The sequence below is a fragment of the Haliaeetus leucocephalus genome, unplaced genomic scaffold (genome assembly GCF_000737465.1).
Source record: "Haliaeetus leucocephalus isolate CR32 unplaced genomic scaffold, Haliaeetus_leucocephalus-4.0 Scaffold177, whole genome shotgun sequence".
NCBI classification, from domain to species: Eukaryota; Metazoa; Chordata; class Aves; order Accipitriformes; family Accipitridae; genus Haliaeetus; species Haliaeetus leucocephalus.
Window position 1 is genome coordinate 703,431 of NW_010972613.1, and position 27,967 is coordinate 731,397.

Consider the following 27,967-nt stretch of genomic DNA (forward strand, 5'->3'; position numbering starts at 1 on the left):
TAAAGCAGAATCAGTTGTTTGAAGGCAGCTCACTGTGGTGATACTGTTGGCATAATGTGCCCTTGTTTTCTTCCTTGCCTGTTCATGTTATTGGGCTTCTGTTTAAAAAGTTTGCTCAGCTGTTTTTAAATGGTCTTCTAACTGGTTATCTGTTCTCCTTTGTGGTGCTTCTGTTATGACTTTTGTTCTCTTTGAAATATTTCTCTCTGACAAGTACATTGTGGTTGTCTCTTGCTGCAATTTTATGGACAGAGGAAGTAAAAAATGTAGGCAGCTAGTGTGGATCACATCTTTTGAGGAGACAACTGTAAGATGAAATCTGGCCTTCTCTTTCCTTTTGAGCAGCAGATGTGGCTAAAGTTGAGCATGGAATGGAGTAATCAGACCGAGAATATTTTTCAATGTTGTAGGCTCAAAGATACTAAATCTATGGGAAAGTAGACAGATTAACATTTTTCCTTCACTCTTGGAACTGAGGGCAACATTTCTGCAGTGCTCTGTGAGGGAAAGGACCTTTGTGGTTGGCTGTTTTTTCTTAACAGGATAATATTATATATTGGTTATAACCAGTCACCAAGCAGGGTAATTTTATGCCTTTTCTGTAGAAATTAAATTTTTTAGTTCTGTCTCAAGAATTTGGTGTGATTTTAAAAGATAATCTGCTATGAGATTTGTTGAGTCATCTTCTGTTATTTTGGAGCCCAGCTTACAGATTTTTGGCTTTGATAGAAATTAAAATTGGCATTTGAAATTAAAATTGGGCTTTGATATAAATTAAACTACCAAATAGCTTTGATAGCTTAAATCCTCATTCCTGACAAGTCTTAGGGACTTGTTGACCTCTGTCACCATCATGGCATACTTTCTGTCTGGATTTCTGGTGGGCTGTCCACTGAAATGATGTGGAAAGTTTCTGTATTTGTACTGCAGTAGTATTTGGAGTTGGGATCATTTTGTCTTGAACACTGTACCTACAGCAAGGAGACACTCTGCCACCAAAAACTTTCTTTAAATAGAGGAGGTGAAGCTTCATGCCCTAGACTCCAGTGATTGCCTGAGCAAGGAACTTAGTGATAAAACAACCCTCTCATGTGGATGGTAGGCTAGCATTGTGTTATCTTTAGAAATTATGCTGACAAATTGTGAGCAATTAGTGATGATAGCTCTTCTAAGTTCTCATATAGTATGATCAATTTTAGCTAAGGATTGGAAAAAATGATTCTAAAACTGTAGGAAAAGGAGGTAAAGTAGAAAACATGTGAAGCTGTTTAATGTCATGCCAGATACATTCAGAGTTTTATTGTGTTTATTTTGGAGGAGGTGTTATGTCAGTGGATTAAAATGTGAAGGCTGTATCGATAATATTTGCTTGTTATCATTTGACTACTTTTCTTTACCATATGCATACAGAATTAATTGCACTCTTAGGAATGATACATAGAGTTGATGGCCTTTCATAAGTTTTCATTTAGTTCTTCATTTTGGAAGATCTTTCAATGCAGCAGTAAGTCTCTTGACTCCACAAAAATTTTCAACAATGCATCAGGCTATTTCTGTAACTCGTATTTATTTTGAAACTAAAAGTAGCAGGGTTGAAGTACAGGCTTTGAAGGCAACAGCATGTCTATAGCTTGGGTTATTGTAGCATACTTCCCTGCTTTAGTTCCATGTTAATTTTGTTCTACAAATGTAACACTTGATATTTTGTTGTTTTCTGCCTTTTGCTTAAAAGGTATTTACATCAACTAAAATCATGAAGTGATGTTACAGAAAGGGTAATGACTTTTGGATAAGTTTTGAATTTTAAACTTCCTGTGTGAAGAATTTGAATACCTCATTTTGTATCTTCTGTACCTTGTGTGCTGTGCTTCCTTCCTGGTCAAATGGAGAAGCAGGCCAGTGAAATATCACATCCAAGGCATCCGAGTAGCAGTATTTATCCTGAGTTTGTCTTCTAGCACTTGACTAAAACTTCATGCCTTAAATTGGCATGTATTCTCCTTTCCCTAGTTGTAAGAATAGTGTGCTCAAACTGCTCAGTGTCCCAATTTTAAATGCTTTTTTTTACCCAATTATGCATAGCAAGGCTGTGACAAATAACAGCATCTGGGTTTTGGGAGGGGGGGCATTAGCATAGATGAGATGCTGCTGCTTACTGCCTTGTACCTGTTGACCTTTATCAATGTCTTAGCTTGTGGTGTAGTTAGTGTTGTCTCTGCTTCACCACCATGTGCTAATCTTTAGCTTAAAATTAATTCAAATGTAAAGATATGTGTTCATGATCCATCCAGTGATTTGGCTTAGAAATCATGTGTAACTGACTTGAACTGGTGAGAAATCAGCTAGAGGCAGTATCAGGAGTCCTCCAAATGTGCCAGCTCTTGACATACTCATTTAGCAGGTGTTCTGCAGTGTGGTTTTCCCCTCTACCTGCTTTGAGTGTTGCAGTTGGAACACTGCAGGGAGGATGAGCTTTTGGCAATGTTTGCAAATGTTTGGTGTTTTACTGTGTTTGTGATCAGTTGTTTATAGAGGATTCTGGCATTTAAACCACATGATGGGCCCTTTTGTCCCAAAGCCAGAAACTGCTTCTCAAACAGATTGAAAGCTTCAAATTCCTGAGATTTTCAACCCACACAAATCCTGATTGTTTCAGTGTTGCGCTCTGGAGCGCTTGGTGCTTTGGTCCTAGGGATGTTAACAGCCAGGCTTATTTCCTTAGAAGTCTGTCTGTTTCTGATAACATCCAGCTGCTGATTTTTATTTTTTATTTAGGGAACCACATATGTGAAGAGTGTTACATCTTGTTTGGGCTTAATGCATGGGAGCGTATTTTATGTTTTCCTCTGATGTTCTTATGGGCAGACATTGATGCTTCTACCAGATACTTCAGAGTGCCTCTGCAATACATGGAGCAGAAACGTTTGTTGGATGAATCCAAAGGGACAAGGGGCTTTCTCAGATGATTTAACCCTAGGATAATCTTTACAGCAGCTGGCTTGCAGCTGTAAAGAAACATTTCAGTATTGCACCCCCACAAAAGATTTCTTTGCCAACAAGAAGACAACACATCACTGTGGATGCCAGCATCACACTCACCACTAAAGCTGTGTATTGGTCCCTGCAGGGAATAAAGGAAAGTTAGAGAACACCTTTAAGGTAATAGGAGCCTTTACTGGCAGTTTTACACATAAGTTGTGATGAGGGATGCTCAAAACGGTTGAACACAAAATATTTGCAAACTGATTTGCAGCAGTTGGAGTGAGCCCTGAGCCCTGCTTGTGGGTGTGATCTCTGTTTTGATACTTTTTGCATTTTAATCCAATTTAAGTTTTGGCTGTAACAATAATGGAAAGGTTGTCTTTCTAGTTTGACTAACCTAATGTTTACAGGGCAAAAGAGATCAATGACTGACACAAAAGCTGACGAGGAATGGCCAAATCCCCAACAACCTGGGCTTTGATCACGAGTCCTCTGTGCTACCATACCTCTCCTATAGCTTGATACTGTAGCTGCAGTCAGTGGAGGTAGCTTAGATCCTCTGAAGCTGGAGAAGGTGTCAGAGACAACTTAGGCAGATTCAGCTTTTCTGATGAGAGGAAGTGTTGTCTCTTCAGAACACTTAACAAAGCATTTGCTTGTTTTAAGGGATCCCTTACAGGATGTTTGAACTCAGTCCTTGTCGCCATCTGCAGCTAATAGTTTTTAGTCATACTAGCATTCCATTAGTGTATTAAAATGTTTAAATAAGATTCTTTTCCTGGAGCTTCCACAGTATAATCTTTTAAAAAATAAAAAAAATTGAACCTTCTGCTTTGTCTTAGGTCCTGTGTGATAAGCTCTGCCATTTGATTCTGGGTATCAGAGTGCTTTTCTGTTTAAACTGACTTCTGTTCCATTGCTGATGGAACAGCCCTTTTGGCTTTGTACAGGGTTGTCCACTTTCCTTAGTGTGGACTACTGTCAGCTTTGAGTTCCCTTGTAGGCTGTTGCTGCCACAGCAGTGACAATTAACTGAGAATCATTGGGCTTTGCTTGTGTGCTTGCCCTAAACAACAGCAGTGAGCCAAATGGGGTAATGTAGTAGGACTGAGTCCCACAACTCTAAGAAATTACCTGGCTGCTGTACCTGTCACATCACTGTCCTAAAAGGCTACACGCAGTGCCTTGTGTCCTCTGTAGTGCTAGAGTGTTTAATACTAGCAAGAGATAAAAGGAGCCTTTTGTCAAATGCAGACTTCTAGGTCTTTAGGGCATTTCATTTCAGCTTGAGGGTCAGTGTTCTCCCTCAGTTCCCCTGTCTGGGATCTCCATGTTGTCCCCTAGGATGCTGAAGACTGTCAAAAGCTGACCTGTCATCCTGCTGGGACTAGGCAGCTGGGAACACTGGGGCACTAATTTCTCCTCTGTAATGCCAATGCATCAAAACAAGTACCAGAATAAATGGAAGAGACTCCTTGATCCTGATTTGCCTTGAAATTTCAAATGGTACATATCAGATACTGTCTGGGTTGTTTAATGTAGTCTGTAATAGCCTATGATGGCTGTATTTGATAGTCCTTATAAATTAATCTCTAAGGACTACTTTTAAAGTGAAATTCTGCATTGGGAGGCTGAAAATAAATGAATGTACTTACTATGTCAGTGCTGTGGACCCTAGTGGCTGTTCTCCCAGCAGCTCTGCTCTCTTGTACCTCTCCCCTCATACCCTTGTTTCAGGAATACAGAAGGTACTGAGAGCAACTGTTGGGAGCAGCAGCATGTCTCCCTTAGCACATTGCATCACAGAATGCAAGAGGGAGCTGAAAGAGGAAGGAAAAGCTTTTCTAACCTCCCTGCCCCAAGCTTTGCCTGTTTGCATAGAGCTGGATGTTGAAATTAGAGAGCTGCCACCACAAGGGAAGGTTGATAACTTTGTAATTTGTGCTTATCAGTAAGTTGCTGCTTTGTGACTCTTGGAAAGGCAGAGGTGCTGTGGGATGTTGCAGCCTCCCCACAAGATGGTGGTACTGCTCTATACAGACCTTTGCGTTCCTCCTCAGCCACCAGCAAACTCCATCCCCAAACACCAAGTGTGAAGATCTTGCTTTCCTCTTGTGAGATTGGATAAACGGATATATAGGCTGAAGGTTTATGTGGTTGTTGGGTTTTTGCTCCATTTCATAATGAATGTGGACTTTGTGACTTAGCCACGTACATCAGTCACCTCACAACATGTAGACTGTGCTGAAGAGAAAAAGCCCCAGTGCTGAAGTGGGAAACTGCAGCTGCTACCAGAGCAGGTAAGCGATCCTGTGACAGTGAACATTTTAAGCATAACTTGTGCATCTCCTGTCCCCTCAGCTCTTGAGGGGACCATGTGTCTGTAGGTATGCGGAGTAAGGTTTGACTGTTACTGAGGCACCCTTTCGGGCCTCCTCTTCCCCTTTCACTGCAGTATTTTATTGTCTCTTGAGCTACTTCTGGATTTGACCTTTGTTAGTAGCAGCTAAAGCCTAGGACAGATGCAGAGAAATGATTGTACATCAGATGCAGATGCATAGCTGAGCTGTTTCAAGAAACTGGCATGTAGCTCTCCATGTTCTTCTGCAGAAAAGATGTGCTGGTGCCCCAGGGCTACCTGACAGCACTGCATTGCCTTGGAATGTTTTGGGTTTTTTTGGTGTGGTTTTTTTTTTTTTCCTTTAATGCCAAATAGGTACAAATCTCAGGAGAATGACTCAGCTAAAGGAATCAACAAAAAGATTCCTGTTGACACCAGTGGGCTGGTAAATGCAAAGTTCAGACAGATGGTCCTTCTGTGTTGCATCAAGAATGAAACTGGTCTGAGGACTGGTCAGCTGGGGTCAGTGCTAACTCAGGTAGCTTGGCTTCATGCAGCTTCTCTGCAGTATAATCATGCCTGAACCCTTCCACCTGTAAGAATGCAATAGTGGCCTAAAATACCTCCTAATTCCTTTGCTAAGAAGTCAGGCATTAGGACATGCTTGCCTTGGTGTAAGACAAGCCATGGCAGGCTGAGAATCATCCAGCTATCCAGGTGAAGTTATAGCCTGTAGAGAGGCTTATCACCTGTCAGTGAATGTGAGTAAGAAAGATCCATTTTTCAGGGAGACCAGCAACAACTGCAACAGGTCTCTCTATACAGCAGTTTTGTATTTGTCACTTCTACAGCCCCAGATCTTCCTCTTCAGAATATGAGAAATACTTGGGCTCTTCATCACTGACATTGTGTTTAATGTGCACAGTTTGCTAGATTAAGTAGGCTCTTTGTTGTGGGGAAATATTTTTGTCTGGCTGAGGATCCCCATCCTACCCTGTCATTTGTTCTGACTATGGTAATAGCAGTTTTTGGAAAACCTGTTGAAGTGCCTGCTCATGAGTTGTTACCTTTCAGAAGTCATCTCTGGTTGCTCTGGCTTGCCATGGGTCTCACTGGTCTACCATCTCTGCAGCTCTCACAATGGTGCTGTGCAGCTTTATTAAAGCTATCCCAGGGAATTGTAATTCTGGACTGGCTGCAAGTCTCATTCTCTTGCCTGAGGAAGTCATGACTTCATACTTCTGTAACTGTTAACAGTTGGAGCCAAACTTTTGCCTGTTTTGAAAATTGTTGTCTGCTGAGAAGCTACACCTCCCCTCATCTCATTCTGGAGCAGAATACAGATGTTGAGAAAGCTAGAGCCAAAGCAGAGAGCCTACAGACTTGTACTTGGCACCTCTGCTGTACTTGCAGTTGTTTCCTTTTCAGCAGGGTACAAATACTCTGTTAACAGTTTGTAATGAGTATAGTGATCTAAATCGCTGTGGTAGGTCAGATGGCTGTGTGGCACAGTGTAGGGAGGTGGGGGCAGGGTAAAGCTTTTAATGCTAGCTTGACCTTTGAAGGAAGGGAGAAAGGTCACCTCCCTCTGGACAGCTTGCTTTCTACTGTTGCCTGCTTCTCACCGTTACCTACACCTGTAGAGCGGAGGGGTCTAGATCAGTCCCCTGAGGAGGCTTCATCTCCCTCTGGTGGACTGGCACTATTCCCAAGCCTGTGTGGGGCAGGTCCAGGGCAAGGCTGGGAGGATGCAACACCACATAGATGTCTGATATGGTTCCATTATCAGACCTGCATCTGGTCTGTGAGCGTACAGCCAGCTGTCACTGTGGCTGAAACAATGGTTCCCAGGTTGTTATGGCAATGTCCTGACAATAGTGCTGCTGTGTCACACTGATGCTACTGACCCAGTTGTTCCCTTGGCTTGTTTTTATTGTATTATTCAAGCTGGATATTGCATGTGTGTATAAGTATTGTAGCCTCAGTATTGCCTTTTTTTCTTTTAAGAGGTTAAGTTCAGGCAGCTTTATCAGGAAACAATATAAACAAGGAACCTGTTAGAATCATAGAATCATTTAGGTTGGAAAGGAGCTTGAAGATCATTGAGTTATCTGTAAGCCTAGCACTGCCAAGTCCACCACTAAACCATGTCCTTAAGTGCCACATCTACACATCTTTTAAATACCTCCAGGGATGGTGACTCCACCACTTCCCTGGGCATCCTGTTCCAATGCTCAATAACCCTTTTGGTGAAAAAAAATTTCCTAATATCCAATCTAAACCTCCCCTGGCACAACTTGAGGCCATTTCCTCTTGTCCTATCACTTGTTCTTGTCTACTCTTGATGGAACTGGACCACTAAGAACTAATAAGAGATATATTTAATTAGTCTTAAGGAAATACACAGCATAAAATGTAATCACATGCATCCCAATTTAATAGAAAGCCCTGTAATTGGTAAGTGCTGCATTAGGATTAGGTCATTCCTGAGGAAGGCTGCCACATGGCTCTTCTTCTTTGTCCTTAAGCCACTGCTTTTGCAAATGAGAAAAGGAGGGGTGTGATAGAACTTAAAAAAAAAAAAACCAAAACAACCACAAACAACCCAAACAAACCCCCCTCATTTTTGGGGTAGGGTTGGCAGCAATTCCATGACTATTGCATAAAGAAAAGCAGTAACTCCTCCAAAGACAATATACAAAGCTCTAACAGACAGTCTTCAGTTGTATCCACATGTTCACTCTGTCAGTTCAGATTAACCAATTATCAAGTTATTAACTGCTTGAGACATGTTATTGAAGGCTACACTTTCAAAATTAACTGCATCAGGGTACTTGTAGTTTATGCCTGTGTTGTAATCGCAGTGGCATTTTCAGCTTCAATTCCATCCTCTTGCTGTTACCTTGCTTTGGGCTCTTAGGCAAGTCATAAACAAAACTGGTATTTGACAAAACTCCTAAAAATTGCTTATGATACAGCTTCCCCTGCCCTGTTAAAAAGCCTTGAAATATTAATTATGATGGCTTTCACTAGGTTTGCCAACCAGTAAGTCACTACTGGTGCTACCTTGCCTGCAGAATGAAGAAAGAAAGGGACTAAACTATATTGATTTAGTGTGTATACATACATATATGTCTTATAAGAGTACTTGTGGGTTTTGTACCAAGGAGGGCTTTTGAAACCTGTGTCTTGTCTTTAATCACAGTAAAACAGCATGAAAGACAAAACTGCTTTCTTAATGTATTAGGACTGTAGACTTAATTAGGAATTTAATACAAAAAGTTAAACAATTAAAATACTATGTCAGGTGTTTCCTGCAGCAGTGAAATGAACACATTACAAGGTAAGTCTGTGTTAATTTGCATGTATTGACAAAAGTGCCACAAAAATTTGAAATTCTATTTGTCCCTTTGCAAATTGATAAAAAAGCATGATACAGAAATCTATCCATACATAGCATAAGACTTTTACAGGTAAGACATTTGTACATCCATTTAACCCCAGGTGATCCACTCATTCAGCCTTGACCACTCAGGAAGATTCTGATTTTTCTACTTTCCATTTTCAGCACTGAACATTCTCTCCTAGAAAGAGAGAAGAAAACAAACAGCAGCTGAGTAAGTTTAGGAACTGTGCTTTAGCAGTGCAGGCTTAAGTCACTACTAAATAGTTGTTAGTCAACAAGAGTAAGTACCTAGATCAGCTACATGTGGTGTGTATTTCTGCCCTCTCACCCCCAAACCACACAGTTCAATTAATCCCAGTTGAAAGACTCTCCACAAGCTGAGAGAAGACTTTCATATGGCCTGGCTATACTCAGCATACCTGTTCTTGGTGCTTCCTAGTGCCAAGTACAAGCATGATTTATTTCCAGCTCACTATCTGAAGATTGTGTCTTGTACACTGCTGACAGCTAACGAGTTTAGAATTAGACTTAAGGGACTTTTCACTTTGACAGTAGTGTTATTTTGATTAGCTGCCAGTCTAAACACTGCCTTGGGCCTCAAACAGCAGGTGTGGCTGTAGACATCTGGCATGAATTCTTTCATGAGATGCAGTGAAGTTTACTGATTTCACTTAATTTAGGTGGCCAGTTTGCTAGCTGCCTGTCCTGCATAACGTGTACTGCCTGTATAAATACCTGATCAGACTTGCTTACAGGTTCCTAATCCTTAGCCATACCACAAAGAACTGCAGGTTAGCTGCAGTACTTGGGAGGAACATGAGAGATGGCAAGAGGCAGCATGATAAAACATCTACCTTTAACATCCTCTCCAGCTTAATTGCATCTGCAGCAAATTTTCTGATCCCATCAGATAATTTCTCCACAGCCATTTGGTCTTCATTATGGTGCCAGCGGAATGCCTTCTCATCCAGGTGGATCTTCTGAAGCTCACATGCCTGAGCTGTGCAAGGGGAATTGAAAAAGAGACAAACCATATTATCAGATTATTATCAAATATCACAGGCTTCCTAAACCAGTCTCAAGATTCTGACCATCTCTATCTGTTGAAAAATTTCAAACACCACTTTCAACATGACTTGCTACAGAAGCATGCTTTGGGTTGCAAGATTGAAAATGCTCCTGATCTGTTTTTTTTGGGGAAAAAAAGTGTAGCCTAGATAATCAGTTTTTCTTAAAATACAATGTTTGTGTATGCTGTTATCTTGTATCTGCTTCTGAATGGTACTTCAGGCCCATTAGAAAGAATTATGCAACAGTCCTACCGCAGTGAGACATTCTAAGCAAATATGCTGAACAATTAGGTCTTTGATTATTTGGCAGTACCTAACAAAAGCTGAATTGATAACAGGCCTACAAGCCAGCTAGCAGCCTGTGAGCAGCAACCCATGACTACAGCTGTGCACAAATCTCATCTTTTGAGTTGTAAAATAGCATTTTAATAAGTCTACACAAAAGGAAGAGTAGTGCTATGGGAACATACATTCAAAGCCATCATGGCACAGTATCACTAGATCAAATCACTTAGTCTTGCATATGATTCGTTTCTAGAGGGAAAACACACCTTTTGGCACATCTAGAGCCAATTGCATCACTGATGCAATATTAACATAAGATTAAATGAGGTTTGGTGTCTTTGCTAATATTCAGTATTTCTTCCCACATATATGAAGTATAAAGTACCTTCTACTCTCCCTGTCCTCTCAGGAGAGGGTGCACGGTATTTAGGCACACTCAAAACCCATCATAATTCCAGTTAGTGTACTCAGTGGGACCCAAGACCCTAAAGAAGCAACTATGTGCATCAGCAACTGTAGCACTACTGTTGTAGTGAGGCTACAGTATTTCCTTTACAGAGGGGTCAAGACTTACCCTTAAAGCAGAGTGGAAGCAAGCACCACAAAGCCAAATGAAAACACAGACTTGTAACAGTCGAGAATAAAGGGAGACTGAGCAAGTCCATGTTACATAGAAGTGGACTTACCCTCTTTTACACTGAGTGTGGGAGTTAACTTGACATACTCCTTGCTGAGCTCTGCCAAAAGCTTGGGTGAAATAGTGAGATAGTCACAGCCTGTAAGCGCTTTTATTTCTCCTGTATTTCGAAACGAAGCACCCATCACAATAGTTTTGTAGCCAAACTTTTTGTAGTAGTTGTAGATCTTAGTGACACTCTTCACTCCTAGAGAGGAGAAATCAGCAACTTTCAGAAATACTCATTTGAAGTACAAATGATTATTTAGAGCATCAAAAGCTCAAACCCAACATTTTTTCATAAGAGGATTTGTATGAGTAAACTGCAGTTTGAATGAGTAGCTATTGTATTTAACAACATGTCAAAAGGAAAGCTTACCTGGGTCCTCTGAAGGCTCATAGGTTTTTTTATCTCCATTTGCAACATACCAATCCAGGATACGTCCTACGAATGGGGAAATCAGAGTAACTCCAGCTTCAGCACAGGCAACTGCCTGAGCAAAGGAGAACAGCAAGGTCATGTTGCAGTGAATCCCATACTCTGCTTCCAGAACCCTGCAGACATAGGCTGGCTTAAAACAGCTACTGAATTTATATTCTAGTACCAAGCTAGTGGGTTAAAACCACTGAATTTCTTGAGTTAAATTAGGAATGTGGTACAGTTTATAAGCTTTAAAGTTTTAAGCTAACAGCAAATGTTTTGCGCTGCCAGACTCTGCTTTATTTAATGCTGTTTCTTGAACCAAATGCAGAAAACTTAGGATGATATTTCAGGAAACTATGTGGCCTGGCCCTTGTATGAACAAACTTTTCCTATCTCAACAGAAAGCTGTACCAGAGCACCTTGCTTGCTAGCTGTAGCCCTAGTAACAGATTTCCTGGTGCCGTGCTTTCAAAACAATTCTTTAAGTGCAGAATGCGTTTGTCAGGTGCCTGTGAACAGGCAGAAGCGTGCTATGAATCAGCATACCAAGTACAGAAATACTTACTTGCCAGCCTGGATTCCTTCCCATGTTGAAGAGAGCTTTATGAGAATACGATCTTTACCAATTCCTGCTTCCTTATAAAGGTCAATGAGGCGCCTGGCCCTTTGAATCATTCCTTCCTTATCAAAGGACAACCTTTGAAACAAGAGCAGGACTGCTTAAAACTATTTTTTTTTAAATGCTGTCCCCTGCAAACCCCACTGAAAAACATTGTCTGTTTTATCAGCATTTATATGCCAATAGCAGGTTTTTGTTCTCATAGATACTTCCTGGATTGTGACCCAATCAAGTAGGTATATGCCAGCACTGATACTCTTTGATTCAGAGGATCCAGAGCTCAAGATAGCTTTCCTTGAGAAAATTATAGACTCAAGTTTTCTACAATGAATGCAGAAGCTGAGCATTAGAAGTGAATTGGCAAGGAGCAGGTTAACAGAAAAATCCTATGCAAGTCTTGAAATAAACCGTTAAAACAGATCTCTTGGTAAATTGAGAAGACTTTATCACACAGAAGAGAATGAGCAAGACTAAGTGTACTGGAAGCATGAGGTTTCCCTTGTTTAAGAACCAACAGGAAGATTACAAAAATCCAAGCTCAGCATTACTTGTTTTCATAAAGTTTTGTCACAGAGTTATTATCCAGCTACCTAAGGGAAATCCATGCTCTAATTAAACAAATATTAGCAATATAAAGTCTTGCTAGCCTTATAACAGTGAGCTGTCTAGTCAAGAACATCTTTCTCCAACTCACATCATGTCTCTTTTTGCATGTACAAATATCCAGGATAACCCAGAGGAAAAAGAGCCAACCTTGCATCTACTTCTGTGGACACACGGCCAGGTATCCTCTTCAATATTTCAGCTCCAAATAATACAAAGAGTTTGTCACAAGCATTTTTGATCTGTTCCTCTTCTGACCTGAAAACCACAAAAAGCAAAATCATTTCTATGGGGGGGAAGGGAGAAAAAAAGTGCATTCACACCTTGCCACGGATTTGAAGATCAAATTTCACAGCCCATTTAACATTAAATTCCAGAATTCAAATAGCCACTTCTGCTCTGCTCCATGTTTATGTTCTGCCCTCTGTGCACCACCAGCAGTATTAGCCTTTGGACACTATTTCCTATAATGCTGTCAACTGACTCAAGAGTGTTTTCCTGAGCAGTCCTAGAAGGCCGCATGTGAACTGGTAAATGGAGATGCACTTCTTCAAAGCACATCTGTTTCAAGGGTTGAGGCTTTTTAGGGCAGGAGATATGCCCATGAGTACACGATGGGAAAACCCCAGTACACTGCTAACAGTACTAAACGCTATTTGTATAAATAAGGTATCTTAAATATAGACCTACAGAGATAAAAAAAATATCTCTACTTACCCGCCAAGTTTTTTCCCATAGGCAACAGCATCATCCACAAGTTCCTGGTAAGCTGGCATCTGAGCAGCAGCTAGTATCAGAGATGGGTTTGTGGTGGCATCCAGGGGCTTGTACTCATCAATTGCTAGGGAAATAAAACCAGCCTGTTTAAAACAATCAGCAAGCCCGAGCAATTAAAAGGATTTTGCTCAAATGTGTGAGAATGTAAATACTTACAGCTGTAGGATAGTAGTATTCCTAATAGAGCAGACTAGTGCACATTGATGTTTAAATACCACTGCCTGAAAGCTGGCTTGTGCCAGAAGTACCAGAACAAGGTTAACAGAGTTACAGTAGTAAGATACAGCAAAGTTTACTCACTACTATAGACATTGCCCAAAAGAAATAAACTTGTAGAAGTGACAGATGAAGAGAAGTGGTACTAATTTTCAGTTTCTCACATCTGTCCATATCATATTCACCAGCATGGCTGAGTTCCAGGAATCACAGTGGGGAAGTAAAGATGAGAGGATCTTTCTTCCCTTCTAGCAGTTAGGCTTTGGGGGTTTTGTTTGTCTACAACTGTTAGAACCAGAACAGGAGCAAAACTCATCTTTTCAAAGTTGCTAGAGTCTTAGTGCATTTTAAAACTTTTTCAAATAGCTGCAGACAGTTTCTTAGTGTCTGTTCTTGTAATTTCCCTGTACTGCTAGGCTTCCTTCCTTACAGAAGGTATGTGACCCTTTGGCTTACCTTAAGCCCTGGACTACACCTATTTCAGGTGATACCCGTTGTTTACCAGAGTAGGCTGTGACCATGCATTGTCCGGCCCTAAGCTGCCTGGCATGCAGAGCCTGACTCAGCAAATGGGGGAGAGCCTCTGCAGGCCCTTCAGTGATTTCTGCTTACAAGCTCCCTTGTTAACACAGCTAAATGTCAAAAATAACAAAATATTTATTGCCAGCTCATTTTCCTCAGCGTTTTTGCACAGGGATGAAAACCCAAGTTAGAGAGTGCAACTTTATTTTTTCAGTCATAGAAGAAAATAAGAACTGTTTTTCCATAGCTCCCTCCCAGGCAATGATCGTGATCCTGGAGCAAGTCCACTCCATACAAACAGGTCCTTCAAAACACACTTCAATTCACATGGATACTGCTTAAAATAAAGCAGTACACCAACAAAACTCAGTTCTGAAGCGTACACACAATTTTAGAGAACTCAGTTTTGACAGAGCATATTACTCTTCTCCAGCCTTGCAGCATTTGAAGACTCTGGCAATGTGCATAAATTAATCTCATTAAGTCTGTCACCCAGTTTTCCTTTAGGTCTTTCAGAAAGCAGTTAGCAGCCTGTGTTTTAGCTGTGCAGTACAAGCTTTCAGCAGGCAATCCGTGACCATTATGCCACCTTTCCTCATTGTGAGCACAAAGAAAGCTGAGCAAAAGAGTAAGCGTATATTGATCCTGCTTAGTTAAAAAGCCAAACTAGTGCAGCTACTAAAGAGGCCACCACCACTTACTGCAGCTGCTTGCTTCAGGAGCCATTCAAACCGGTATCCTTTCCTACACAGCACTGTACCGACATGTTTATCTATAAACAAAACTGGGAACCAGTATTAGCAACAGTGGCACTTTAACCAGCATCAGTGTGTAACTTTTACAGGGAGGGAGTCAGATGTTGACTGTAGCCTTCTTTGGACTAGTAGGACAGACCCACAGGTGACAACAGGCAGCCAGAGATCAACAGCAAAACTCTTTCAGGGAGCTTGTTAAAACTTCCCAGTGGACAGCGCTCGGCCTCCTTACTGCTGCCCGTCCACAAACACCCCCTCGGCCACCGCAAGGATTTTTTCTTTTTATTATGCTTTTTTGAAACCAGGGTAGACAGCATAATGTTTTGAATTCACACCATTTCAGCACACACTGGGCTTTAGCCAGGTTTGTTGCTACTCGAAGGTACACAAATCTGACAAGGCTAAAGTTATCTCATCACTTAGTGTTTCCAACTCTTCCGATGCAATGCTTGATAAAGCTGCATCAATGCTCTGAACCTTTCATGGTACTGTGGTTGTCTCTCATGTCAGACGGACTCTTAAAGGCAAGTAACAGTTTTTCCATACTGTTTCATTCAGCTTGACACTTGAAATCAAGCAATCCGAAGTATTTAACAGATGTGCGTTACCTAGAGTCAGTGCAAGCATTTAAATACACACACAGCATCACGAGGCAGGTGTCTGAGCTGTTGCTACCCCTGTGCACTCTTCATCTTAGGTTTACTGATATAAGACATTTGACGGTTGCCATTTAGGATTGTTTATTCATCACCTATAGGATTAGGTAAGCAGCAGATGGGATTACTGCAGGCCTCAGTGACGGCAGAATGGGATTTGAGCAGCATTGCTCCATGCAACCCAGAGACGTTCAGGGGAGGCATTTCTTAGTTCTGATGTACCGAGAAAGTTGCGTGCCTGCGCGGGCGCTCAGGCAGCGACAGCTTCGGAACAAGTGGCTTTATCATCGGACACCGCCACCTCCCTTCCTCGGAAAGGGGAGTGCTTGCTCATTCTGATGAGATACGGAGAACAAAAGCGCTCTCGCATTATTTTCTTTGCTTCCACCATTTGAAAACAAAAACAAACCCCAGATCTACACTGGTTATTGGAAAAAAACAACTTTGTTAGCCCCACGGGGCTTATCTTGCCGAGCCTGGCGCTTATTAGAGACAGCAGGTGGAGCTGACCGTCGGGCTTTGTGCACACCGTTAAGTCAAACTGGGGGAAAAAAATACAACGACAATCCCTGGGGGGTCTGACAGCCGTTCTGCGCGGACTGGGCCGACCCTACAGGCTGCCAAGGCCGGGACTCCCGCGAAGCGTGTGCCAGCCGGGGAAGCGGTGGCCGGCGGGCTGGGCCGGCCGGGCCTCGCTCGGGACTCGGCGGAGCGGGACCCCCTTATGCTGCAGCCGCCGCGGGGGCGTTAATTAGCGGGCGGCGCGGACCCGCGGAGCCCACCGAAGGACACCGGCCGAGCTCCACGCTTCCCGCCGGGGCTCCGCCACCCGGACAGCGGATCCCGGGAGAAGCCATCGGCACCGGGCAGTAACCGGAGACCTCCCTGCGGGCTGCCCTTCCCGACCCCCCGCCCGCCCCGCGTTAGGTAACGGCGCGTTTCCCAACGCCGGCCTTGCGCAACGAGCCGCGACCGGCAACCGAGCGGCCGGGGCTCCGCCGCCTCCCGGGCGCACGGCGACACTTCCCCGCCGCCGCCAGGGTGGTTCGATCCCCCTCGGGCGCTCGCCTATTCAGCCGGGCGCGCCCACTCTCCATGGAGGGGGGGTGTGCGATGACAGCCCCCCCCCCCGCCGCTGCCGCCGCCTCTGCCTCTCCCCGTTGAAGTCGCCGGTGTCGGCCACCACGGTGGTGTGGTGCTTGAGCTGGTCCAGCACCGACTCCATCTTCTGCCGCTTCACGGGAGACACCGACATTATCCACGGGGTGGGGGGGGGCTCGCGCCTCCTATGAGGAACCCTGCCTGCCCGGAGGGGAGCCGGCCTGCGCGCGCACCCGCCCTTCGCTCGCTCCCGCCGCCCGCCGCCCGCGGGGAGGGGGCGCACCGCCCGCCCGCAGCCAATCCCATCCCAGAAAGGAGGAGGCGAACCAATCAAAACAGCGGGGGGGGCATGACGGACGCGGCCGGGAGGAGCTGGGGTAGGGCGGGAGGAGGAGGAAAAAAAAGTTTCTGATTGGGTGGTTTGGCGGCTCGTGAGGGCCGGATGGGTGGTGGTTGCCTTGGCGACGGGGATGCGGCTGCCCCTGCCCGCCATGGCCCCGAGGGGGCGAGGGCTGCCCGGCCCTCGGGGGAGCCGCTGTCCGTGTGGGCTGGGGGCGAGGAGAGGTCCCCAGGGAGGCCTCCTCACGGCCGGGCACGGCGCCCGAGCCGCCCCTCAGACGTCCGTCCCTCTTGGGCCCGCGGGGCCTCTCCGGGATAAGGCTCCGCCGGTGACACAAGATGGCGGCGGGAGGTTTGGGGAGGGTGAGGCGTCGCCCCGTTTAGCAGCCTTGAGGGAAGACTGGCAGCCATGCCACGCCTGTGTTAACCCGTTGCAGGAGCCGAACGGTGCGTTTCCTCCCTCGCTGTCGGGGCGAGGCTCAACAGAGCTGGTCAGCCAGGGCTGCAGCCTGCACCGCCATGCCAGAGAGAGCCCCCCTAACCCAGCAAGGCACATGTTCTTGGGCACCTACGGATGTTCATTCACCTCAGCTTCATTTAAACTCTGGAGAAGGCGGTCCTGTTAACGTGGTTGTGCTTCTGAAATGGGGAATGGGACTTGGCTGGAAATGTTGCAGAATCTGCCCCTTGGCCTTTAAACAGAGGCTCTTTGGATTGTGCTGTTCCCCTCATTTTGTCTTGCATTGTTCCAATTGTGGAGGCTTCCACAGTGATTTCCCTTCCTGATACACAAGGATATGCTTTTGTACAACCTTCTCATGCTTTGTCCAACCCAAAGAGAGGATAATGGAAAAAGGAGTTGGGTTTAAGTCCTGCTTGAATTCTGTGACTATGTAGGAAACATGTTCTTATTGTCTCCAGAGTCCTTTGCCAAGGAATAATGGAGCCTCCTTGTATATCCATTCCTGGCCAGCATTAGCTGGCATTGACCAGGGTTAGTTGTTTTTAGCTTGCCAGTGCACAATGTAGTCTTGGACAGTATCTGTGTGTGTAAACGCTGGCGTGTTGTCTCAGTTGCACACTGCAGAGGTAAAAGAAATTTGTTCTTCAAGACGATGAGCAAGGGGATGTTTGGGATTGAGCTGGTAGCTTTCCTGGCATTTGATTGCTATTGTATGTGGGATTTTCACTTACCCCTGTTTCTAGACATGAATGATTATCAAGGCCATAACATCCTTCCTTTTGAGCGGCAGTCCCCCAGAAACAAAAGGAAACGTGCGGTTTCAGATACTCTGCTGTGTAACTTAGAGCAACAAGTCGTTATGAAAAGCAGCCCTTATCGACTGTTTTTGTGTCCTGTTGCTTTCATTTATATCCAACTGAGACAGAGATGAAGTTATAAGTATAACTTAACTATTTTAATAAATCTTATACAGTGCATGGTTATATCATTTTATCCTTCGTTCAATTACATTAATGTACAGTACATTATAGCATTATCTGCAGGCAGTACAAATATAACAGATGCACAGCTCAGTCATATGGAAATTTTTAAAAGTGACTTCTGCAATAAGGCCTACTGATATATTTATTTTACGAAATGCTCCCATGGCTCCCAGCTTTACAGAACTGTTGCGTACGCTTCTATTATAATCCCAAGTAACTATAATTCTGTGTGATTTGTTTTCCTTTATACCTGAAGACAAGAATGGTGTGTTTCCTAGCTCATCATTTGTTTTTATTTTCATTCTAGAAATTATTTAGCCTCCTGTGCTTCTAACATCAATGGTTTACCAGTGTTCACACCTGCTTCCCATCTCCACCCTAATCCAGAGCCCAGGCTTCTCGGGAGGATTGTTGTCTTCATCCTTCCCTGACAAGGTAAGTGCCCTTTGCAAATTCCAGTCGCTGTGGCAAGCCAGCAGGGTTGTGACTAAAAACATGATCCTCCTCTGTAAGTTCCCTGCCTGCACCCTAATACTGCTGGTCCTATTTCAACATTTAAGAAAATACATCATCCATTAGAAACATTTTTGGAAGAACAAAGCCAAAATTGAGAAGTGCATCAGTATTCTCAGATTTAGACGCGTGTTCCCCAGCCACTGCTTTAGAGCTGTACAGCTTTTTCCATTAAATGTGCAAGGACAGGCTCAAATTGTGCAAAGACTTAGGCATGTGCTTAACCTTTAAAGAAGGTGGGACCATTCACAGCACGTAAAGGAAAGCATATGTGTAAGTCTTTGTGGAGTCTGGGCCTGAATTCCCATTCAACCAAAGTTAGGGTGTGTGAATGGGAGAGAGAGAAAGACAAAGTCTTCCTAGTCTGTGAGCAGTTCCTGTAGATAGATGTGTGTACTTTACTGCATTCTTATCAAGTTGGTCTGTAAGTAAAATGTAGATATAAATACAGTGTGTGCCAAACTTGCTGTGGACAGGAAATCTACTATATGCTTGCTTCAGCTTTTAAAACTTTGGCTGAATTATTGATGCATAATCACTTAATTATGTCTCTAGGGAAAGGGATTTTTTCCTCCTCCCCATTTATAGATTGTAAAAGTGAGGGAGTATTTCACTAGAGATATATATATGTATACATATGCACATACATTATTAGGAAAAACAGGAAGTGAAGAACAACAGCCTCTACTAAATTAGATATTGGTTTTTTTTTTTTCTTGTGGCCATTTATTTTGTATTAAAACAACCTTTCCAAGTGTGTTTTTGTTTCTTAGGTATTTAGGAAGCATTTCAGATTACTCTTTGCAATGAAAATGTGAAGGTGGGGATGAGTGATGAACACCCTGGGAAAGGCTTTGGGTGTGACTGGGTTGGGAGCAAACGGTATGGGCTTATTGTCTCCTTGTTTGAGGCCTGGCTTTGGCAATACTACAACTTTCCAATACAGGATCAGTGCCAAGGTGAAGGGCTGCACAGCTGCCCTGAGCCTCAGCCTTTGCGTAAGCAGGTGTGATCAGGCTGAGCTCACCTATTTGCAGATTCAAATCTTGGATCCTGCTCGTTATTACACAGTGAAAGCCCATTTCCACTGTTCAAAGACAGCGCTAACTAGTACACGTATTTAAGGAAGCAGCCAGTCTTAGGTCATGTGTGTTGCAATTCCAGCCTTGTCCAACGAGGGGGCATGGAGGGGACAGAAGGAGGACAGTGAATTGTCACAGGGCCTTTGTTCGTGGGCTGCGGGGGATATCTGCCACAGAGAAAGAAATGAAAAGTGGGGGAAAAGACTTATTTCTGCGGTCCAGACTCTAAACATTCAGGCTGGCTTGTTCTGCGCTCTGTGCCATGCTCTCTCTTCCTGAGCCACGCAGGCAAGGAGGGTGGGAGCAGGTACAGCCCTATGAGAAAAGCTTTGCAGGGTCTTTTTTGCTTGAATCCAGCCATTGTCATACATTCAGACACGTGTGAATTCTGATCTGCTCTGATCGCATGCACATAAAATTTCAGTATAAAATATATAGTTATAAAAAAAAATACTTCATGCAATATTAAAACACCTTTCCCAATGGGACGTGGTCTTATTGTCTACCCTTATCAACAGTGTTCAAGAAATTGTCACTTTGATGGCTATTACATCTCTAAGTGGAGCACTGCTGTCTCTTTTCTGGACTGGGGATCATTGCTTTTGTTCCCTTTTTCTGCACTACTATGACTAATAGCTGAAATAAAGCAGATAGATTTTAATTAGCAGAATCAATCCTTTCCTGGCGACGCTTCATGATTTCTTGGAGCTCTGACTCCCCTCTGCTTTTCTAGAATGGAAACAAAAGAGGAAGTTTGAATTTTAATGTCAAGCTATAGTTAAATTATAGTATTTAACTAATGCTTTAAGAGTAGAGCTAGTTTCAAAGGGATGAGTGATACCAGTAAGGAGGCAGATTCATTAGTGGAGACAGGTGATCTGCCTTACAGATTTGGGGCCTTTTTCCTTAAAAAACTTCTCATGATTTTTAGGTGGTGTGGTTTTTTGGTTGTGTGGATTTTGGCTGGGGGTTTTAGTTTTTTAAATTAAGTTTCTTAACATGTCTGTTTAATGGGATATCTGACACTGCTGGTACAGGAACCCGTTCAGGTAGGAGTTATCCAGAAAGCTACTTACCTCCAGCTGGTTTTTCTCCACTGTGATTTTACTGTATACTCTGTTTCCCTCATCACCACACACTTTCTTCAGCTCCTCTCTGTTGAGAGAGAAGAGCTGAGCTCCAGTAAGGATACCAAGGTGTTCCACTGTCCTGGGAAGACACAAAGCAAGGAGATGATAATTGTACTACACGTGGCCTCTTGCTGAAGGTGAGGGGAGTCAGAGATAAAAGAGCTAGGAGCAGCTGATGTGCAGCCCCTGCACCAGGATCATATCACATGCAAGGCCCTGGGGCTGTGCCGAGGTGGCAGCTGTTGGGTAACCCAAGCTCTTGGTGGGGATGACAGCAAGCCATGAGAAGTGGGTGAAGCCAGAGTCACCCTGGCGTCCACTGTATACTCAGCCCCATGGGTATTGCAGTGATTTCACTCTGGTTGCATCGCATTTGGGGAGCAATCCTGGCGCTCCTCTTAGCTCGCTATGCAGAGTGTGAGTTGTAACTTGTAATCCTTGACCACGTGCAGCTTTTTGGTCCTTCCCTGGGAAGATTTGCTAGTCCCGGCTGAGGGTCTGGCTCTTCCTCAGAGGTACTTTAGGACAGCTTCTCCAGAGACAGGCAGTCATCTGGAATTTTCCCACAGGCATGCGTTTAGTTAGTTAATTAGTTATTTTCCTCTAAGTTCAGCACTCTGAACTGGCTAACCGGGGCCAGACACGCACCAGCGCTAGGAGGTTGTGCAGTATTTGGCTGTAAGTTGTGAGAGTAAGCAAGACCATTTGTTTATTTGCAGCTACTCGTTAGGTCTTTTGCTGCGCTGTAAGACAAGGTTTATTTGATAGTGTATAAGAAAGAAAAGGAGTAAGTTTGGGCTCTGAATATACTGGTTATATAGTCTGGTTTTAATATGATTGAAATCTAATTTGCAACACAGGCTCTGTAAGTAAATACAAGTGACTTGTAATCCAGTTGAAAAGTTGCAAGCTGCCTCCCCCGCTCCTTTTTAGATGAAGGAGCAGCATTTCATATGGTAGTAAAGCAGATCTTACTCTTTGCTGAATGACTTTGCCTCCAGCCAAGCTTTGACTTCTTCAGTGCTGGATTCAAAGGTGAGGGGCACAAAAACTTGCTGAGGCTTTTCCACTTTGAAATTCCTCTGGGGAGGCTGAATTTTATTGTTTGTGATCTTCTTTAGCAACTCATCATTCAGCTCGTCCATTTGATGAATAAGTTCTGGGGAAACAAGGCACAAGGTAGAAAGCAGGGAATGAAATTAAGTCCTCAGTCACAAATCCTATTAAATTAATGCATTTGCAGGGAAAGTGTAAGGAAGATCAAAATGTGGCTCAGCATTTTTATTGTCTGTAAATACACCAAAGGAAAGTGCTTACTTTTGTTGTTTAGTTTTAAAGAACAAGCTTAAGTGCTTTTAGAGCGATAGGTTGAGCAACAACATTTTGACCTTCAAACTTCCATCAGGAACAAACGTGTAAAGGGAGACCACCACAGTTTTGGAGGCTGGTAGACTGCTGGAGCAGACTTTGGGAATCTCCCCTTTTCTCCCAGCCAAATATTCTGAACTTCCTTCAGCTTATGAAACCTTGCTGCTTGTTTGGGAGAAACCTAGATTTCTGCAGTTCTTCTCCAGAATGATGGAGAGGAGGAATCACAAAGTAACAGCCAAATGCTCATAGTCCACAGTGATCACTGAACCTAAAAAGCTGCTTAAAGGTTTCTTGCAGTGTGACTGTCCCCCAGGACAAGGGCAAGGTTTGGGACAAGCACTACATGTCTGAGATTTTGGCCTCATTGCTTCATGTCCTGGTTTCGGCTGGGATAGAGTTAATTTTCTTTCTAGTAGGTTGGACCTGATAAAGACCTATATTTTCCCCTATTTTATATATAAATTTATACTGAGATCAATCTTGTTTCCCGTGTTACTTACCTATCCTGTTCATCACACCTCATTCAAAGGACATAAAACCCTGCAACACCAACTAGCAGAAGCTTGCTGAAGGGTGTAAAACCTGATCTGGCAGTGTCTTTGCTCCCACCAATGCTGTCAAGCAGTGTCAAGGGACAGGGTCCTTTTTCCCTGATGTCTGGTGTTGCTGTTGTGTTTTTGCCTTAGTTTGTCATCTTCCTGTTTTTGAGTTACTTAGTTCCCTTCAGGCTATTGAAATAAGGAAATTGCCCTGCAAACCTAGCAGCAGGGAGGGGAAAAAACCCAGACCACATGAGACAGCAGAGGTCAGGGAGACTGACCTCTGACTATCTGTTTCTGAGAACGAGGTTCCCATTTTTCTGTGCCTCTGTGTTACCATTTATTTTCTTCCCATTGCCCTTTCGCTGTTGCCTGATGTGGAAGGCCAGTTCTGTGAGTACCTAAAACTAGAGTCTTGTTTTTGAGCTGTAGCCCTGCTCCCTCTACTTTTCAGTCCTCATTTTGCTGTGCAGCTAAATAGAAGTGGCAGGAAGCATGAACTGGGAGTGAGCAGCACACTCATAAAACTCCAGCGACACATCATCTAGTATCACTTTTTCCATGAAACTCCTGAAGACTGTGGAGAATAACTCAGTGTTATTAATAGATACATGTCCATGATGCTCGTATTATGGGGCTTTCCATCATCCCAAAAGGGCTCCTGCTTCCAGGAGTCCACGGTAGCTGAACAGGGGATGAACACTGGTTGTGGCCTTTGGGAGACAGCTTGCTACAGGTGTATGCAGGGTGTGATAAGGGGGTGAGGTGAGCAGGGCTCCTGGTCTTTCTCATGCTCTGTGACCCCGCGTAGCGTGTGCAGGGTGAGGGAGTGATGTGAATCTCATATCGGCAGATCTGCGGGCTGGAATTCTCTGAAACCACATGAAGGAACAGGCCAGGCAGGCACTGCATGTGTGGCAGGAGACAGGAGCAAAGGAAGCGAGCAAAAGGGATTGACCTGAATGTGTGTGATTGCTTAGACACACTTAAATGTTTTGGTGGGGAAAGGAAACTCTCTCCTTGGGAGTAGGAGGAGGGTCAAGCTGGAAGGAGGGTTAAGGTGATCACCTTTTTGCCCTGCTTGTCCCAGGCTGCCTGAGAGTCCTGACGTGAGTCAGTGAGCTCCTCAGGGCTGCTCTGTTGGTTGTTGCGCTACCTGGAACCTCCTCCAAAACCACTGCTGGTCTATTGCTTATCACTAACAGGTGCAGTCACTCCTTGTGCAGAGCTTTATGAGAGGGAAAGCCTTTGGGTAGGTCTGGCTACATGCACACAACAACCAAAAACAGTGGACAGACCATTATGGTAAAAGTAGAGAAAGAAAGAAAACCACCAGGAAGAGAGTGAGCAAAAACATGGGTTCACAGAAACTTTTCAGTTAAGTCCTGAAATGCAAAGCCGCGGTGCCAAGCTTTCTGGCTGCCTGAGGCTGCTATGTGTGGTGTAAAAGGTGCCTGGACGCTGGGAGCTTGGTTTGGGACACATACGTTCTTTGGCGTCCTGGGGAGAGTTGCGCGATAACATTTCACTTCCCCATTTATCCCCAGCATAGCTGGCAGGTAGCTTGTGAGTTGGGCTGGATGGTCCATATCCCCTGGGGCTCAGGTCTCCTTTGTACCTCTGGTTAGACTAGATGATAAGAAAGAAAAAAAAATGTGTAAGAATTTTTTTTGCCATTTTTCATTTTCTTAAACTTTTTGCTTCCCACCCACGATAGCAAATTGAGGGACAAATTGCCATGTTCTCTCTGTGCTGATCTGGGGCCACTCAGCTGAGGCTGATGAGACCTCAGTTGGAGCTGCATGGAAGAACTTAATTTCTGGGGTCTTATGGGAAAGAACAGAACCCAAACGAAAGGCTGAAGACTGTGTGAAGGCATTGACATGGCATTTACACACCTGGAAAATATGTCACACTCACCACACAGTGAGGAGTGCTACTGTATGCTTGCTTACTACTGCTGCGGATGACTGCTCTCACATGCATGACTCGGCCCTATAGCCTTTTGCTATGCAGAAATTACTGCTCATAGGGCTTCCTTGGAGATGGAGAGCAAGGGAAGCAAAAGGATTTTTATATGAAGAGAAAATGAACAGAAATCCCATTTGAAGCTAAAGCATCACTGCTCTAGTAATGGGATGTTAAGTGGGACCACTGCCAAGTGCCTGGAGCAGTCTGGAAAGAGTTTTTTTGACATTTTGATTAAACTAACAGGGCTTTTATCCAGAAGCCTGCTGGGGCACCTTATGCTTTGCCCAAGCTGTGAAATACCAAAGCCGGTAACCAATTCCATGCTTCCTTAGGGCATTTAGAGCTCTCCAGCTCCACATTTTTGCAATGCAAGGTGCTTGGGAGCAATATTCACTTAGTACTCACTTAGATGGTATTTCCATCTGCATCCACTCCAGTAACTTGTTCCTGCTGCTGAACTTAAACTAGATGAGGGAACTGTCTGTGTTTAATTTAACCCCCAACAAAAATCTCAGCATTTTCATGGCAAAATTTGCTTTTATGGCTGCATTAGCGCTTTCATCCTGTTCACAGCACAGCCCTGAAAGCAGCAGGGTTTTGCAACAGAGGAGGTGGTAAACCATAGGCTGAGAAGTATGTGGGTTTGGAGGGGAAGGCACTGGCAAAGGGTGGAACTCTTTCAAGCCACTGTAACCAGCAGCTGTTTGGTGGCACCTCAACACAAGACCTTTTCTGTTGGGATGATCAAGTCATGCTGCTAGGCTCAGGGTGGGCATTCCTTCAAGCTAGGGTCTCACTTCATAGCAGGCTGCTGCAGGAGGACTCAGCCTTCGCCTGTCCCATAACCCTGCCTGCCAGGCACTGTTGGCAGCAGGCAATGTGCTTGGCATCTCAGAGTGGGAGGAAAGCATGAGGCATCTGCACAGATGGCAAGGACAGGTATTGTTTGGGGAGGGGAAAGGTAACGGTGGCAAAATGTGAGAGTTTTATCATAGGAGACTCAGGAATCCCCAGGATCCTTGTTCGTCTGCATGTGAGGGTTCATCCGGACTTGTGCACAGCATCCTAAGAAATCCAGGGAGGTCTAATTACAAGATTATTCTCAGAGGCTAATTATGCCCTGCAGCTGGCTACCAGTTAAGTATCACCTGACTACAGACCTGTTCGAGCTCTTCCAGTTTCACCACATCCAGGATATTATAAGGGACGTAACCAGCCTGCCCGCTCCGGTTGAGCAACTTCCACCACTGCTTATTATCTTCCAACACCTGAGAGAGGGAAAAAAATAAATTTGCTAGTGAGAACATCAGATTTCTGGCAAACATAAATGGCATATAGTGGAAATAAACCACACAGTAACATGAGGTTTTCAGAATAGCATCCTTGAGGCCAGGAGCTGGCAAATAGATCTGTTGTGCACATTTGCAATTCAAGACTGAAGCCTTTCCTGAAAAGCATCAGAACTTATCCTAATGATGAACAGGATAGCATCTCTGGGGGAAAACAGAACTGGAGTGCTGAAGAACTCATAGTTCCTACTTAATTTACCTGTTTCTCCTTTTTTTTTTCCCAGTGACTGAATTTGTGTTGTCTTTTTGCATTAAAAAAAAAAAAAATCAAGAGTGACTCCTGCCAAAAATGCCAGTGTTCTCATATAACTTGATCATGTGTTACATCATAGTACATAACACCATCACATCATAACCATGATGTGGCAAGGAGATTGCCCATTGCTGAGATATCTCCTATTGTACCTGTCCCCTTGGTCCTTTCAGCAGGCTTGTTTCAACCCAGAACTGTGATTTTTTTTATTTAGTTTTTTTCAAAGTAATCTTTCCAGAATGGATGAGCTTTGCTGGCAAGGCCCACACACATTTCTCATTCTAGCTACATTTTTGAACAGAAGTCTTTCTTTCAAGTCATAGTTCTGTTACAGTTAATGTGTAGACCAAGTCATGTCCTACATTCTCCAGCTGCCAACAGTATTGCAGTAAGAGAAAGATTATGAAAAAGGATGTTTTCATAGAAAATAATTCCTTTGGGGGGGGACTATTAATAATGAACATAGGCCCAGCAAGTGGGTGAGCAGTGTAATACAGTGACTTGTTTTCCTTCCCCCTCATTGCTAATTAAGATGTGACTGATGTGTTTCAGCTGAGCAAATGACCCAATGCATACAGTCAGACGTAAAGCTTTAGGTTTGAGCAAAGCTTTGTGTTACTGCTCAGAAAACACCAAGCAAAAATGAGTTGGCACTTGCCAGTGTCTCTAGATCTCTCTGCTGTTCCTGGAAAGGGGAGGAGGGCACACCTTCTCCCCAGCATGTTCACTTACCTCCAGGATTTCATCCTTAAGCACTGAGAGTTCATTGGCATTTCGCGCGGTGAAATCGTAGCGGATTTTGGCATATCTCTTCGGCAGAGCCATTCCCTGTGCCTCAAAATTCCTGCAGGAGGTTAAAATAAAGGAGTTTTAATGGAGTCCTATCTAATAACTAGGGCAATATAGGTTCACTGGCAAAAGAAGAGTGGTGAAGACTGTGTCAGTGCAGGTAGAGAGACAATTGTGTTTGTGTTAGGAGGGGCAGTACCTCTTTGCTACTCTTTTTTTGAAGAAGATTTTCACCCCTCATTCTAGTGAAAGACCCTATGCTTGGAAGAAAAAAAAAAGGCTGTAGGGCTGTTTGGTTAGTGGCCTTATTGGGGGACTGTGAGGCTGCTGCTTTCAGGGTAGAAGAAAAGACTTCTTCCCCTGTCTGTTGCTGCTTTACTGCTGCAAGGACTGGGGAGACTGACAAAGCACAAACAAAATGCTCTGATTGCACCTCCTGTGAAAAATAAGTGTGAAACTCTCATGTCCTGATAAGTGGAAACAACTGCCCTATATGCCACAGTAGGGGAGAAGCAGGCACTAGTGACTGTAGGTAGAACTGACTGGAAATCTATGTTTTTTTCATCAGGCAACAAATGCTGAGCTACTGAATCAGGATTCTGCAGGTTCCCAGGAAAAGTGAGTTTGAGTATTTCTATTCTAAGATATGTTTGGGGGGAAAGGAATGTGTTTAAGTATTTTGCTTGGGAATTTCTGATACAAGAATATACAGCTTTCAATGTTGAATGACTTATCATTTGGAGAGAGAGAGA

At 43.9% G+C, this 27,967-nt stretch overlaps 2 protein-coding genes across 5 annotated transcripts in view; both read right to left on the minus strand.

Annotated features, from left to right (window-relative positions):
• Positions 1-8,674: 8,674 nt before the first annotated feature.
• On the minus strand, positions 8,675-16,675 carry TALDO1 (transaldolase 1). The gene is made up of 8 exons (XM_010564313.1): positions 16,491-16,675; positions 13,124-13,247; positions 12,557-12,664; positions 11,750-11,881; positions 11,140-11,315; positions 10,771-10,968; positions 9,584-9,729; positions 8,675-8,907 (listed from the first exon to the last, which is right to left on the minus strand). Exons 1-8 carry the CDS (start codon positions 16,585-16,587, stop codon positions 8,875-8,877), a joined length of 1,014 nt encoding a protein of 337 aa, XP_010562615.1. The 5' UTR covers positions 16,588-16,675; the 3' UTR covers positions 8,675-8,874.
• Positions 16,676-18,357: 1,682 nt separating this feature from the next.
• The window catches only part of EPS8L2 (EPS8-like 2), a 43,302-nt gene continuing 33,692 nt past the window's right edge, over positions 18,358-27,967 (minus strand). For all 4 annotated transcript variants that reach the window (XM_010564316.1, XM_010564317.1, XM_010564314.1 and 1 more), the window contains 6 exons: positions 27,159-27,270; positions 25,985-26,092; positions 24,341-24,482; positions 21,919-22,102; positions 20,890-21,022; positions 18,358-20,542 (listed from right to left, as the gene is read on the minus strand). In XM_010564316.1, the coding sequence (XP_010562618.1) occupies positions 20,471-20,542; positions 20,890-21,022; positions 21,919-22,102; positions 24,341-24,482; positions 25,985-26,092; positions 27,159-27,270 (751 nt within the window). In that variant the 3' untranslated portion in view covers positions 18,358-20,470. The remainder of the gene's footprint in view (positions 20,543-20,889; positions 21,023-21,918; positions 22,103-24,340; positions 24,483-25,984; positions 26,093-27,158; positions 27,271-27,967) is intronic.